Source organism: Oryctolagus cuniculus, chromosome 1, assembly GCF_051225735.1.
Source record: "Oryctolagus cuniculus isolate XC-2025 breed Fujian yellow rabbit chromosome 1, ASM5122573v1, whole genome shotgun sequence".
Classification (NCBI taxonomy): domain Eukaryota; kingdom Metazoa; phylum Chordata; class Mammalia; order Lagomorpha; family Leporidae; genus Oryctolagus; species Oryctolagus cuniculus.
The window spans coordinates 208,138,444-208,155,097 of NC_142867.1; the positions used below are offsets into that span (position 1 = coordinate 208,138,444).

General features: G+C 38.2%; 1 protein-coding gene across 2 annotated transcripts in view; it reads left to right on the plus strand.

Annotated features, from left to right (window-relative positions):
• SMC2 (structural maintenance of chromosomes 2) overlaps positions 1-12,339 on the plus strand; it is a 79,257-nt gene extending 66,918 nt beyond the window's left edge. For both annotated transcript variants that reach the window (XM_051843475.3, XM_051843481.3), the window contains 3 exons: positions 5,416-5,576; positions 8,562-8,709; positions 10,715-12,339. In XM_051843475.3, coding sequence (XP_051699435.1) covers positions 5,416-5,576; positions 8,562-8,709; positions 10,715-10,873 — 468 coding nt within the window. In that variant the 3' untranslated portion in view covers positions 10,874-12,339. The remainder of the gene's footprint in view (positions 1-5,415; positions 5,577-8,561; positions 8,710-10,714) is intronic.
• Positions 12,340-16,654: the final 4,315 nt, after the last annotated feature.

Here is a 16,654-nt window from a genome sequence, read left to right on the forward strand (position 1 = left end):
ACAACTTTTTGTTGGGTCTTGGTTTTCATGGATTTACAATCAAGTTATTAATAAGTAAAGATAAACTTCCATCATTTTGTTACTGTTTCTCTGATTGTACAGCATTTATTCCCTTTTTACTCTTTTGTTTGTGATTTGGTGGCTTCCTGTATTTGATAAGGTTTGATTATCTTCTTTCTGTTTTAAGTATCTACTAGTGAGCTTTGTACTTTCGTATGAGTTTTTCATGATTGTAGGTATCATCTTTTTGCTTTTAATGCAGGAGTCTCTGAAGTTTGGCTTGTGTAGCCAGTCTGATGGTCATGAATTCACTCTGGTTTGTTTAAAAGACTATTGCCAATCATTCTGAAGGACAGCTTTTTGGGTATAGTATTCTTGGGGATTTTGAATATATAATCCCACTTTTTTCCTGACCTGAAGTGTTTCCTGAGAAGTCTGCTGTTTCTCATGGGGATTCTCTTTTATTTTTTAAGATTTACTTTATTTATTTGAAAAGCAGTTACAGAAAGAGGGAGAAACAGGTTTTCCATCTGCTGGTCCACTCCCAAGATGGTTACAACAGCCAGGGCTGGGCCAGGCTAAAGCCAGGGGCTTGAAGCTTCTTTTGGGTTTTCCGCATGAGTGCAGGGACCCAAGCACTTAGGCCTTCCTCCACTGGTATATGGGTTGGTACTGATGGAAAAGCCGGGACTCAAACCAGTGCACATGTGGGATGATGGTACTGCTACACCACAATGGGATTCCTTGTATTTGACTCCACATTTTCCTCTTGCTGTCTTTGGACTTTTGGATGTCTGATTTTAATGTATCTCAGAAATGACACTTATTTGGTTGTGTCTATCAGGGGTGTTTTTTCTTTTTGGACCATGATGACTATCTTTCCCAACACAGAAATTATTTATTTGAATAGGATTTCAGTGTTGTTGTTTTTTCCTTTTCTTCTCTTTCTAGAACACCCATAATGCAAATGTTTGCTGTTTTAAGACTTATTTTAGGGGCTGGCCTTGTAGCATAGGTTAAGGTACCACTTGTGCTGTGTAGGTGCTGGTTTGTGTCCTGGTTCTTTTGAAATCCAGCTTCCTGTTAATAGCCTGGCTAAATTAGTGGAAGATGGCCCAAGTGTTTGGGACCCTGGCTTCCATGTGGGAGACCCAGATGAAGTTACTGGCTTTGACCTGGCCCAGTTCTGGTCATATGGCCATCTGTGGAGTCAACCAGCAGATGGAACATTTCTCACTCTCCAGTCTTTCAAAATAAAAGGCTGAGTGACAGAGAGGAAAGACAGAAAGGAAAAGAGATCTTTCACCATTACTCCCCAAGTGCTCACCTGAAGCCAGGAACTCCATCTAGATCTCCCACATGAGTGGCAGGGACCCAAGTACTTGGACTATCATCCTCCACTGCTTCCCAAGCATATTAGCAGGAAGCTGGATCAGAAGCACAGAGTAACCAGGACCTGAACCTGCAGCCTACTGTGGGATGCAGACATTCCAAACAGTAACTTAAACACATACATCATACCACATATACAACATGCTTAATTGTGTCCCATAAGTCTCATAGGCTTTATTGGTCCTTGGTAGTGTCTGTGTATTTATCATCTGACTTTGTTATTTCAAGGTACTTTTCTTTGAGAAATTCTGCTTCATCTAGTCTGCCATTGACACTCTCAACTATATTTCTCATTTGAGATTTTAAAACTCATCTGTCCACCTTTGCCGAATTTCTTAGTCATATCATGAATTGTCTTCCTAATTTTGTTGAGTTGGGATATTATATCATATTGAATTCTTAATTTATTTTCATTCTTGTCAAGGTAGTTTATTGATTTCCTTTGTGTTGGGGTCTGTTGCTGGAGTTATTGTGTTCCTTTGCAGTGGAGTTTTAGTTTCTCCACACATCTGTGTCCGTATGTTCATATTTGTGCATCTGGCACATCATTTGCCTCTACATTATAGTGGCATTTTTAATGAAAGATTTTCTGCAGGCAATGTGTCATAGGATTTTAGTTCGATAAATTACACTGGATTTGGTTCCAAATTAGCACTATTATAGAGTCCAGGTAGCTTGTTCTGTGATCATCAATGTCAGCAGTATCTGTATGTATCTCAGTGGCCTATTCTGCTGCCAGCAGGGTTGGTTCACTGGTAGCTCTTCATAGTGTGCCCAGCTGTGGGTTGAGTCACCTATTGGTTTATAAGAGTTATGTTGGGGCAGGAATACTTGGACGGTCCCTTTCAGTTAAGTCATGACTGGTGTGGCATCCACCAGTTTCTGATGACTATGTAGGTACAAGTCCTCTCTTTTGTCCACTAGTTGGTGTTGCACAGCATTCCTGGTGACAGTGTGGCATGCCTTTCCATGTCTAAGGCTGTCAAAGGGCCAGTTGCGGCACCTGTCAGACTTAATGACTACACAGATGGCTTCTCTGGGGCCAGCCTACTCAGGATGGGATCTCTAGCTTCTGGGGCAAAGGGTGGCTGAACATCTGTTTCTAGGGCCTTAGTAAGTCACACATCAGAGTATGGGGTATTTGAGGCCACAGGATGGTGAGCATGACCACTTCACAGGGGCTTCTGTAGGCTGAGTCCTCCTGGGACTCTGCTATGCTGCTCAGGGTGCAAAAACTAAGTGTGGGTGGACCATGCAGATCACCTCCTTCCTAGTCCTTCACAAGCCATGCTGCTTAGGGTAAGCTGGCTGTGTTGCTGGGCTGCTTCATTAGTCACTGGGTTGGCAAGAGTACTGTGTTGGCAGTGGGCAGGGTGAAGGTACAGTACCAGCAGCTCATTAACCCAATAGCTCCCCAAACTGGGCTCAAAACAAGAATTAAAGACTTCTTTATATTGAGAGAGGGGACTACTGGTGTTCTGCTGATTTGTCTCCAATTGAAGTCCCCTTTTGTGCAGCGTTGGTCTTGAGAGGAGAGGAGAGCATCTGTTCTATGCCGATTTCCCTTCTTTATAGAGCCTTCATGGCTGTCATTGTCTCCTGCCACATCCCATGGGTTGTCAGCCTCAAATACTCCCATGAGATAGCTGTGCTTTTTCTTGGGTCCTTTGTCATGGAGGGAATGCATGGATATCAATTCTGCCCTCTTTCCCCTCATTTCCTCTAGCACAATTGATAGCATTCTTTACCATTCAGAATTCATAGATATTCATTCTACATGGCCCTAGTAGTCATGTTAGACTAATAATATTAACTAACACAGTAATTAGTGAATCCTAATTATTTTACATGAATTACTTTAAAACAATTCTGTTTCTTTATAGATGAGGAAAATAGTTTATAAATGTTTAGAAATAGCCTCATTCATATCATATAGCCAAATGTTAGAAGAATTAGGTTTCTATTTTGTAACATCAGAATAAAGTTAAAAATGCCTGTTGCTGTTACCTTAGTAACTCTTAGAAATTGAACAAAAAACAAATTCAGTATTTTCCTTCTACAGTACTTTCATTCAGCATAATCTCAATTGCTTTTTTTTTTTTTTTGGACAAATTGGGAGGATTTCTGGCTTTTTCACTGTTGTTTCTACTTTCATGGCTTCATCTGTCTCCTTTAGGATAATTCTTTAGTCTCATGTGGGCGTTTTCCTATTTCTACAAGATTCCAAACATACTTATTGTGCTCTTTAGTACTTTAGCAAACCTGTATCAACCAGGGTTAAATTGGGCACCTTAACTCCTCTTTCTTATCACTTCTGGTAGGAACTTTATTTTCAGTCACCTTGTTTTTTCCACGACTTACTTCAGTGATCCACTCTCTGTAGTATTTATCTCTTAAAAAATGCATGCAGAAAGTTGACTCCATTATTCTTGTACAACAAGCAGACTTCCATCCTCCTTTCTCCTTCATAGCTCCTGGAATCTTCAAACTGATTCCTTTCCAGTTCCCAAGGGTTTTCCAAAGCAAGTAACATGCATTGTGTGCCTGTTATGTCAGTGTTATGAAATTAATTTTCTCATTCAGTCCTTACAGTTACCTAATGAAGAAGTTATTACCAACATTATATATTTCATTCTGATGTAAAGCATACTTGATTCACAGAACCAGAATATTTTAGGTAAAATCATTGTATTTCATCTGTATGGTTCTATGAATATATACACACACATAGCATGCATGCACGCACATATATACATATATGTTAACTTACAGAGATTATAGCCATATATAAGTTTCTGTTTTCCCTTTTGGAAGCATTTCTACACAGTGTCATCTGTGGTTGTATTCAGGTTTTAGTAACAACATGTGCTATCTTTGTCCTGAGCCACTTCACTTCTCTCTTGCCTGGTCATAAAGGGGGGAAAAGGGGACATTTATAAATACTATGCTATTTCCCAACATTTCCAAATGAGTAGATTCTGTTGCCACTTTGTAGGAAATTTCTCAACAGGTATGCTGTTGCTCTTAAAATATGGATTCCTAACTATATTTGGGAGCACAGCTATGTGTAGGAAATTTCCTTGTTACTGTGAGTCCTGGCTCCATTCTTAGCTCCAGCTTCTTACTAATCCATATATATTCTGGCTGAAAGCAGATGATGACTCAAGGAGTTGAGACTCTGCTACTCCCATGGAGATCTGGATTGAGTTCTTGTCTCCTGGCTTCAGTGCAGCCCAGCTGTTGCAGGCACTATCTTGCTGTATTTTGCCTTTCAAATAATAAAAATAAGTGTCTGTTTATGATTGAAATTTTGCATACCTGAATCTAAAATTTCCGTGTTGAAAATGACCATCACACCCTTGAAGATGGAAGGGCATATGTGTGCTGTAGTCATGTCTTTGAAGACAGGTGGCCAAACTGCCAAATCAATGATCATGTATACATACACAAAAATTACCGTATTACAAGCTAAGATGTTGACCATAAGTCTTACGTTGTTTTCTAATGTGGCTTAACAGGAGAAGGTTCAGATAGGTTCCTTAGCATTTTTCTCTTGTAATCCTGGTCCTCTACACTTTAGTTCAGAAACACAGGACCATCTTACTCTTAGTCGGCAGGAAAAAATGTTTTATTAGAGAAAGGTTTATGCCAAACATCTGTTTTATATTTACTTCTGTAAAAATTTTGTTTTCTGTGTGATACAATTGTGTGTGTCTTAAGGATTCCTACATTACGTTCTCAAGTATGAAAATTTAGGGGTAGAGCCACATAGTCTCCAGTTCTCCCTGGATGAGCTCATTAAACTATCGGTAAATGGTCAGATAGTAAGTATTTCTAGCTTTTTGACCCACCCAGTCCCTGCTCCAGTGCTTGACTATTACAGAACTAGCAGCTATAAACAATGTAAATGAATGGTCATGGCCAGATGAGTCACATGGACCATAATTTGACAACCCATGTGTTAAAGTAAGAAACACCACACTGGATATCCTGCATATGATTTTTTTTTTTTTTTAAATCCAGGTGAATAAGGACTTTGGGTCTATTTTTTCTACTCTTTTGCCTGGTGCTAATGCTATGCTTGCACCACCAGAAGGGCAAACTGTTTTGGATGGTCTGGAGTTCAAGGTAGCCTTAGGAAATACCTGGAAAGAAAACCTAACTGAACTTAGTGGTGGCCAAAGGTGAGTAATTCTTCTGTAATATTACAGTTTTTCATTTGTAGTATTTTGTTATAATCTACAATTTCATTACTCAGTTTTTTATTTGCTTAGTTACCTTTGCATATGGTGTTTAAGGAGCCTAACACAGGAGTAGAAGGCTAAAAATGTTGGTTGGAGCATTTGACTAAATTAGTTTTCAGCAAAAATAAGCAGCTAGGTCACTAGATGAAAAATAACTATTTTCAAACATTAGGAAATTAGTAGTCCTGGACCATGAGATCTGAAAGAGGAAACAAAAGTTCTGAGCCCTATGTCAACCCCAGCTTTCTCTCTACTTGCAGAAAGGAATCCAAATAGAACTTAATAGTATCAGTAAATGTAGGAAACAGAGACTGGAATTTTGGAGTCCCAAAAAGCAGCACTTTTGCATTTGGTCTTTGCTTTCCCTGAAGTGAAGTCTATTCTAGGCAGATCCTAGGAAGCCTAACAGGATTTTTAAGAGATCAAACTGATTTGCATGTTATTTAATTGTTCATCAGAACAAAGCCCTGTGCTCTTTAAAGAAAGACACTAAGCAATGTAATAACCACAGTGTTAGGGATTGAATAAAAATAATATGACAAAAATTAAGAAAAAGGACTATACAGAAAAGTCAGTCAGTAGAAACAGAACAAGAAATGACAGAAGTAGGAGACAAGGAAATCAGAGTTAGATGCTCTATTTTCAAGAATTACCAAGAAAATGAACATAATAATTCTAAGTTCTACTTGATTTTAATAGTATTTTTACCTTGAGAAGCTATAAGATAAAAAAGTATACCTGAAATGAATTTTACTGCCAGAGGTAACAGATCTGACTCTGAAAGAAAAATGCTTAAACTTGAAGATACATTAGATTTTATTTAAGCTAAACTGAAAAATTAAAAACTAAAGCTAAAGAGCTTTAATATCCTGTGAGAGGCTACCTGACATACATATAACTGAAGTTTCAAAAGAAGGCAGACAGAAAGATACCATTATTTAATGATCCCAGATATTGCAGATATAATGAATGCTGAAACCAATACATTTTGGTTTTATGAATTCCAGGTAGGATAAACACAAACACAGTAATCCTGCAAGTCATGTATAAAATTGCTGACAGCCAGTGATTAGGAGAAAAATCTTAGAAGAAACCAGGGGAAAAGAGGTAAATTAATTCTTGTCCAGAAGTCTAGGATATCTATAGGGCTCAAAGAAAAATGTGTCAATCTAGAATTCTGTATCTAACAGAAAAAGTCTTCACATTGAAGGTGTTATACTTTTACAGAAAAACAAAAGCTAAACATTTTGTTATAACTACTACAGATTGAAGGAAATTCTCAGGCAAAAGTAAAATGATACCAGATGGAACCTTGTGTTTACTTAAGGGAATGAAGAGGGTTGGCTAAAACATGCCTTAGAGAACAATGATGCAGAAACTCAGCATACCAAGAAACTTAAAAGATCATGTGACCTTTGCTGCAGCCAGCCAGATAAAAAATTAAACCCTCCCAAGAAAAATTCTAAATATTTACATATGGAAATTGATTTAGTAATTTTTTCTCCTACAGAATGTACAGTTCCTAGTCCTTGATTTGTTCTCATATTATCTTATAACTCTTATTTGTAGAAAATATTGATCTGTTGATTTTCCCTATGAACATCTTTGCGATTTTGAGTAGAAATATATTCCAGCTCATACTTCATGATTGATACAATTTCTAAATAGGTTAAGATGTGAAAATAGCTCTAGTTGTTTGTTAATCAAAATTGAATCCCATAATTTAAATCCCAGTATCATTATTTAGAAAATACTTATTTTTATTTTTAAGACTTATCTGTTTGAGAGGCAAAGAGATTTTCCATCCTCTGCTTCACTCGCCAAATGGGTGCAACTGCCAGGAGCCTGGAAATGGAGCAGCTGAGACTCTTAACTGGTGTTCCACTGTGGGATGCCAGCATTGCAGCAAGCAGCTTAATTTGCTGTGCCACAACATGGCTCCCTCAGAACACATTTAGAAGAGAATAGAAAATGGATGTACCCCTTCCTACTGAATCCTATAAATTATTACATAACTAAAATACTTTAAAATTATTTTTGGATACACCATGATCAAGTTTAAAGCTTAACGTCTTAAGCATTTGGCATAGAGAAAGCTAAAGAAAAATATTTTTTTATGTTACCTGAATGACCTCAGCTTTTGGCTGTAGTGGTTCAGTCTCAATATGCTTGTACGACTTCATGCATTTCTTGTTTCCCTTCCACTGTTGCACACTCCTCCACACACACACACACAGTTGGTAGCTTCATTAATAGCCATTTGGAATGCTGTAAGCATTGAATTATTTATTATAAAATTGTATTACAAGAGGTATTTGTAATTGTATTTTTCAAATAATTTATAAATATTTTATGAATGCTTTTTAATTGAAATACATTTAAGAAAAATATAAAGACTGATTTCAATATCAGAATGCAAATAGATGCAGTTAAAAGGAGTGGTAAGCAAGTTAGAAGAAAATAGATCATGGTTATGGAATCTGGGCATAAGGTATAACTACAAATTCTAGGTAAGAATTGGCTGAACTTCTGACACTGAAGTACTTAGAGTTACAGATCATAATCTATACAATGCACTAGCAAATAAAAATATAAGGAAAAAATGCATAGTATCTGTGTGCATGCTCAGTGTAGGTGTATATATAATAAAAGTGGAAAATGTCACCTAAGTCAGTTATAAAGGTAAGTACCAAAATACGACAGTATCAGAATTGTCTTATAAAAGGAGAATGCTCATGAAGGAAAATGAAAAGCTAAAATAAACATTTTAATACGAAAATACTGAAGTTTGAAACTTAAACACTCTTTATATGACTTGATCATAAAACTGTACTATTTGTCCTAATAGGACTACAGATTTGCTTTAGGGTTTGGTGATAAGTAGTAAAAAAAATAATGGTTCTTTTTCAACTCCACTTTTCTTAGGTCTTTAGTGGCTCTGTCATTAATACTGTCTATGCTCCTCTTCAAACCTGCTCCAATTTATATCTTGGATGAGGTAGATGCAGCCTTGGATCTTTCTCATACCCAGAATATTGGGCAGATGCTGCGTACTCATTTCACACATTCTCAGGTAAGGCCCATAAAAAAATTCTCAGCTGTGGTTTATGTGGAATATCTGTTTTTCTAGAACTGTTCTTTTAAGATATTTAGGATTAAAGGGCACTCTAAAGCATTTTCTGCCTTATTTTCATAAACTTATGTTACAATGAGCATAGAATGTTTTAGTGTACCTTTAAAATAAGAGCCAGTCATTCAGATTATTGGTTGTATGAGAGAGAATCCAGTTTAGTCATAATATATGTGGGGAGCCACTCGGACTAGACTGTTACTGGAATTAAGACTTATTCTATGCATCTGCTCTCCCACAATATGGCGCTGAGAAGGGAGAAACAGCTTCTACACAGCTGCCTCCAGTTCAACCAATAAACTGTAGGACCTGCTCCTGATTGCAGGAGAGCAGCGTACTCGGCGTGTGGGTAGCAGAGTTGGGATTGGTGGAAGAGGACTATAAAGGAGGAGAGAGACAACATGCACCAGGAACATCTAAGGGGAACATCTATCTGGAGGAACACCTGTGCAGCCCCCGAGAGAGCCGGCCGGCGGTGTGCCGCTCCCCCGTGGAAGTGGGGAAAGTGGCTAGGGGGAACCGCCCTTCCACGGAGGTGGAAGGGTCATTAGCCAACCCGGGAAGAACCAGCAGCAAACCCGGGGAGGGCCGAGCAGAAGAAAGAACAGCGCAGGGTCTTGTGTCGTTCCTCCACGAAGACGGGGAGCGACAATATAGAATTGATTTAGGGTTAATGTAATTATTTTCTGTGGCTAGGTGCCATAGGATGCACAATCGAATCAAAAGTGTTCAGGGATATACCTTAGATGTGACACTCAATGGGGAAACCTCATTTCTCCTGGCTAGAGGGAAAATTCTCCTGAAGCTATGAACAGTTTTTTGTTTTTTAATTTTAATTTATTTGAAAGTCAGAGTTGCCCAGAGAGAGACGTCTTCTCTCCAATGGTTCACTCCCAAGATGGCCTTAATGGCTGGTGCTGTGCCGATCTGTAGTCAAGAGCCAGGAGCTTCCTTCGGGTCTCCCATGTGGATGCAGGGGTCCAAGGACTTTGGTCATCTTCCACTGCTTTCCCAGGCCATAGCAGAAAGCTGGATTGGAATAGGAGCAGCCAGGACTAGAACCAGCACCTGTATGGGATGCTGGTGCTTCAGGCCAGGGTGTTAACCCACTGCGCCACAGCACCGGACCCAACAGTTTGTTTCTAATATATGAATATTCTTGCTATAGGAACTGTGGCTCCAAATACATTTGCAGAAATTGTGCATCCTACAACTCTGTGCTGTACTCATTATAGTTGTAGTTATTATACAATGTGTGTTTATGGTGACAGGGTTTTGTTTTTTGCAGATAATGTTGAAGTTATATAAAGTTAGCAAAATTTGGGGTAGAGGTGTAGGAATGTAAGTCTTTGATGTTATTAAAATATCATAATGCAGGCCAGCTTTGTGGTACAGTGGGTTAAGCTGCCACCTGCAATGGCAGGATCCCATCTGGGTGCTGGTGTGAGTCTCAGTTGCTCCACTTCCAATCCAATTGGAAGGCAGAAGTGGAAGATTGTCCAAGTCTTTGGGCCCGTGCACCCACACAGGAAGGGTGGATGAAACTCCTGGCTTTGGTCTGGCCAAGTCCCAGCCTTTGCAGCCATTTGGGGAGTGAACCATCAACTAAATATTTCTCTATCTTTCCCTCTGCAACTCTTTCAAATAAATAAATATTTAAATATATATGTACCATAAATAAAATATTTCACTGACAGTGAATGCCAACTATAAAAGATAAGTTTGCTATTTTCTGATATTTGTTAAGAGATTTCTAAAACCTAATATGGAAAGTTAGCATTCATTTGCATGCCAAATTGCATACATGTATGTTACTTGCACTTGAAGATTTGCATCTGTTTGAAGTATTTAAAGAAATAACAAAATGACCTCCAAACAATACTTAACCCCAGAAAGGAATTAACTTCAAGAATATTAAAAAAAGTCTTTATGCTCTTTTTCCCTTAAGTTCATTGTGGTGTCCCTGAAAGAAGGTATGTTCAACAATGCAAACGTTCTTTTCAAAACCAAGTTTGTGGATGGCGTTTCTACAGTAACCAGATTTACTCAAAGTCAAAATGGAAAGATCTCAAAGGAAACAAACTCCAAGGCAAAAGGACCCAAATGACCCCATGTGGAAGTTTAAAGTACAAATGTACTCCTTCAACTTGCCTCTTTAATGTCTTGGGATCTAATTTGTTTATATAAAAAATTAATGTTATTTAACCTATATGTTCATTTATATCATTAGTTAAAAATGAGCATAGAGTCTTCTATTTTAATTGGTGTAACTATGGTCCAATTACTGTGATAGTGATTTTATGCATATCAAATGCTTTTTCTTATGCATATCTTTTTATACAATAGGGAGTGTCAAATACCTGGTTGGTGGTAAATTCTGTATGTAAATGCAAAAGTATAAAGAAACAGGTGAAATTAAATTGTATGATAAATATAGCTGACAGTCAGCTTTTAATTAGTTTAATTCCTAAGGCAATATTTGTGTGTTTTCTGATGCTAATAAAGTCATCTAGGTAAGGAAGAATTATAAAGCATGTAGCTAGACCAACAACAGGAACAAAAAACAAGCTATTATACACACACTGAGCTGTTTGGAAGATAGTCCCTTGAGTACTCAATGCCAAATCCAGAGATGGGAAACAGATCTTGAAAGATACTTCATTTTAATGTTTGAATATCATGTCTCTTTATACCTAATGATTGGCTCTCTAACCTTAAGAGTTTGTTTTTTTTAAGCTGTATATTTTAATAGAAACCTGGGTGTGTTACATTGTGCTCTGCAAGATTTTCTGAAAACCAGTTTTTAAAGACGCATGGCAACCCTTTCATAATTTAATCAATAATGAGCTGCTATTAATGGGTGAGAGTCTAGAGCCCAGCAGGCTACACCAGATTTATCTTTGAGTCTGATAGATATATAGATCCATCTTTCTACCAAAATAACTCCAAAGTGTGATGGTTATTGTACTTCTTAGTGTCTTCTACTTTCCAATTCAAAGAAGGTGAAATTCTTTTAGACCTTGAAAGATGGAGCTTCAAACACCTCAATACTATCTTTGTGTCTCTATGCACATCCCAGAGCAGTATCTTCAGATTAAGTTCTAAAAGCTCTGATGTGAGCTACTCGGATCTTGTATGTATTATTTTGGCCCTGGATCCTTTCCTGATGTGTGAATCTTAGGTCTTTATTGTTATTTTCATCCTTTCCCTGAGAAATTCTAATGCTTCCTGGCCCTGGGTTTGACATCTCTCATTCTTCATTCTCCATTTTTAGAGTCTGAGATTTTACATAATATACATAGCTGATAATATGGACATGTAAGAAAGGATTGATTCTGGAATTGGTTATACAGGAGAGGCTGTAATTGCTGAGTTAAGAGAAGTTCAAAATGCAAATAATAGCTATGTGAAGGCTTTTGTTTCCTATTAAAAATAACTTAAAGATTGAATATTTTGCCATATGTACTAATTTTTTTATTCTGCTACAGTTTCTTCTGTATGCTTTCCTGATGTTTGTTTTATATATAATCTTGTTTGAAAATTCTCAAATATACATTAAATTTTTTTCAGTAATATTGTTCTTTGAGTAGAAGGAAGACAAGGGGAATGGAAACATTTATGTCACTTCAGCAATAATACAACTTAACATTTATCACACTTTCTATACAGCAGACACTGTTCTCATCTGCATGTAATTTCACATGTAATCCTCAGTAACACAGTGAGGTAAGGACTGTTGTTATCAACAGTATAATAATTGAGGAAATTGAACTAAGCAGAGAAGTTCAACTTGCCCACAAGGATAACAGTGAATGGCAATCAAGATAGAAATAGTGGCAGTTGGCCTTCAGAAACTATGGATATACAGGCTAAGTATCCCTTATTTGAAATGTGTGGGTGCAGAAGTGTTTCAGGTTTCATTTTTCACATTTTGAAATACTTGTATACACTTGAGTGGTTGAACATTTTTAATATGAAAATCTAAAACTTTTTCAGCATTTTGATGTTCAAAAGGTTTGATTTTTGCATTAATTATATAAGTTCAAGAAATACCCTATAATGAGCAGTATGTAACTTGTGAATATTATTATCTAAGGACTTCAATCATTGGAACAAAGGGATCCCTTGTTACTGTTTTGGCATTTCAGGTAAGCTAACAAGAAATGCAAAGGAAAGACTTGAAATTTCATCTTCTGGTATCGTGGAGAGTCATCTAACAGATCAACACTTCCACAGATAATATAGATTCTTTGCAAAAATACCAGAAACAACTGGCTGATAGCTTTGGAAGCTGAAGAAAAGATAGGAAGATCTTGGATGGGAAATGAAATTTGGAGGAAGAGACAAGCACCAAAAAAAAAGTCTGTCTTTCCAGCCTGGAGACCAGGGGACAGAATCTGGGATAATCGCAGCTTCCAGAATGGGGGAAAACACAGAAGCGATAACCAGAAAAAAGGGGTCTCTAAATTTGGTTGATGAAATTTGCCTAACTGCGTGACTCCTGAACAATACAGATAACCGAACATGTCAAAGATAAACAAAACTAGACCCTAGTTAATATGCTAAGGAAACATTTTAATCGCAACACACTGTTGGAATAAGGAAAATAATCTAGCATGAACTGAACTATAATTTTTATAATGGTGACATTGTTTTAAAGAAAGAATGAGGAACGGCTGGTGTTGTGGCACAGCAGGTTAAGTTGCCGCCTGCAGTCGTCGGTTCAAGTTCCTGCTGCATCATTTCTAATCCAGCTCCTGGCTAATAGGGCTGGGAAAGCAGTGGAAGGTGGCCCAAGTGATAGGACCCCTGCACTCATGTGGGAGACCCAGAAGAAGCTCCTGGCATCAGCCTAGTATGGCCCTGGCTGTTGCAGCCATTTGGGGAGTGAACCAGTGGTTGGAAGACCCCTCTCCCTCTCCCTGTAACTCTGCCTTTCAAGTAAATAAATCTTTAAAAGAAAAAAAAAAATGAATGAGGGAAAAGGAATGGGAATAATTAGAGACTTAGAAAATTGAGAACCTAAAGAAAGAGCTGCTGGTCTTTTTGAGTGGTGCATGTCCTCAAGGTGCGCTCTTAACCCACCCCCAACACTGGGACACAAGGTGTTGGCTAGAACAAACAGTAAGGGATGCTGTGGCCATCCTAGGGGTTTGGCCTTGATTTAACAGAAAGTACGTTAGTGTTTTCATGAAGCCATTACAGATAAAGGTTTAGGTCTAGTAGTGAAGAGTCTCAGAAGTGCCTGGCTAGAATTTCATCAGAGTCTTCGTCAACAAAGCGTGCAGTTTAGCCTAATAGAACTGAACTGTGATTTGAACTGTCACTTGCAGGGAAGGTCTCCAGATGCCCTTGGACCAAACCATGTCTCCCTTTGCCATTTGTAGTTCTCAAAAAGAATTGTAGAATGTGCTGGAAAGGCAACATTCTAAGACAGTGAGGGGAATTGACCAGACTAGCCCAGGCTCTGTTCCAGTCTCCCTAAAACAGCATGACCTGTTTCCTTGGGGAAGAAAATCCAGGGCAGGCTGCTTTTTCCATTTCTGCAGGCTGCAATGTAAATGCAGACTCCATCTGCCTTGGCAGCTTTCCTGAGCTTTGGGAGGCTGGCTTGCCATGAAACTTAGGCTTCTCTTGTCCCTTGATTCCTGTCTGTAAGTAATAAATCTGTTTCATGTAACTTGGTATAACTAGTACATGGTAAACCGGCTTCACAAAATTGGTTCTGGTCTAACAGAAACATGCCTTACTGAAAGTCTAGGGGGCTCAGGGATTGTCAGGCAAATGGATGCTTTATGGGAAAAGGAGGATAAGTGGGGCAGAGATCAGCTCCCTCCGCTGTGGTTGTTGGTGAGCTGGCTGCATGGACTGACAGACGAATTTAGAAACAGGAGTGTAGCACACAATCCCCTGGTTGTTGGATGTTTATGAGCAATCATCCCTTCCCAGGGCCAGAGACCTTTAGGAAGTGAGTACTCAAATGGACCCTGAGGCACCTAAAGAGAAAGTAGTACTCAGTCCCTGAGGAAACTAGCACTTGGCAGTTTGGGCCTTCGCAGGAAAGACTCACTCTGTAAAAGAAATGGAGAAAAGCCATGGAAGTCTTATTCAGTGTGATTAAATGTCTCTATTGCAGTTAGAATGGATGCCAAAGTGGGTCTTCAGTAATGGGCCTGTACTCCTGTTTAAAAAAAAAAAATTCTGGAATTCTTGGATACTTGGGCCAACATGACAATATTTCCAAATCTTAGGAAAAAGAAACTAACAATTGGGAGGTTTGGGGGTGAACGGTAACCCATGGTTCTTAGCTTGTGTAGCTTATCTGCTTCTAGGTAGGGTCCTTTGAACTGTTTCAGGTGCCAGTGAACCATCTATCCAAAAAGCTATAGCCTGTACTAGCTCTAGAATGCATAAAGAGTGGAAATATGACTAGCAAATGTGGTAGTCCTTGGGACTTGATTTGAAGTTCTTTAAGTAATTCCATTCCCCAGAAGCAGAATATGAGCAGAATAGAGCAAAAAAGAAACTTAATCCTAGGAACTAGGCCAACATGGAGTTAAAGTAGTTTGGGTGGAGAGTATAGGAGAAATTGCTAAAACTCAATTATAAGTTACAGAGGGAGTCCAAAAACAAGCTTTCTATACTTCACTGACCCTACAGCTATTCTTGGTCAGATATTTAAAAAATTAAAACACTTTATATTTTAATCCACATTCCTATTTCAAATTCACTTGTTTCCCACCACCACCCACCTTAACTTGTCCCTGCTGATTGTGTGTTTGTATAGAACCTTAGTGGGGAGAATTCTGAGCCATGTGGATTAAAATTTTGAGTAACTAGATGTGAGATTTACTGGTATCTCACTGAAACATACGTATAGAAGCTATTATCAAGCTTAGAGGTGTAAGCAAATCTTTCACAGAAGTGTGCAATCCATGAGACTTCTTAGGAACTGCTAGGCAGATATGGGATCATTCTTTTCTTGTGATATATTAGGCCTTAAACCTTCATTTTAACCAACATGTAACAAGTAACATGATTTGCAGTTTTTGTTGGTTCTAATGATAGCATGTTTCAACAAGATTTTTATGTGAGAGAAAATGAGAAGCATAGAACAAATCACAGAATGCCTAGATACTATTCAACAGGATGTTCTTCACAGCTGATGACAAGCAATATACTACTTTAGAATGATGGTTTTCAAATTGGGTTCAATAGGTAAATTGCCATGGGGTTGAGAGAAACTAAATGACTTGAGGCTCTGTCTCTGTGTCTGCCAAAGACCTTTCACTCATACTGAGTTGTATATGTTAGTAGAAAGGGTAAAACCCTAGAAATTATTTGAATAAACTTAAAAAAATTAAAACACTACTCTAAAATACATTGGTATAGTATTTAGTGCCACTGTGTATCTGTTGTTTCTGATCTAAGGGTGCCGGGAAGGAAAGGAATGGAAGACAAGGGATTTAATTGTGATTCTTACCCTTCCAGAAAGTTGTGATAAGGATGCATAGAGACTCTGGCTGAAGTTTAGATTACAGTGTGCTTCAGGGTGTCCCAAAGATGATATTACTTAATTAACCTTTAAAGTTAACTTAAAATTTAATTCATTCAATGTCTATGTAATCTTCTGTAAACTACCAGCTATTGTGTTAGCTGTTACAAGAGACTGGGACTTGGTCCTTGCTCTGTTGGTAAAGATGGGAAGATAAAGTACCAAGAGGGCACGTACCGGGGTAGAGAGGAACAGACATATAATCAGAAAATTACAATAATATGTAATTGTCCAAAACCTGTTTGTTAAATGGTAGTTGGCTTAAACAGAAAAGGCTGCATGAGCACAAAGGTAGAGCTACTTCACAGAAGAAATTATATAGGAACCTGATCT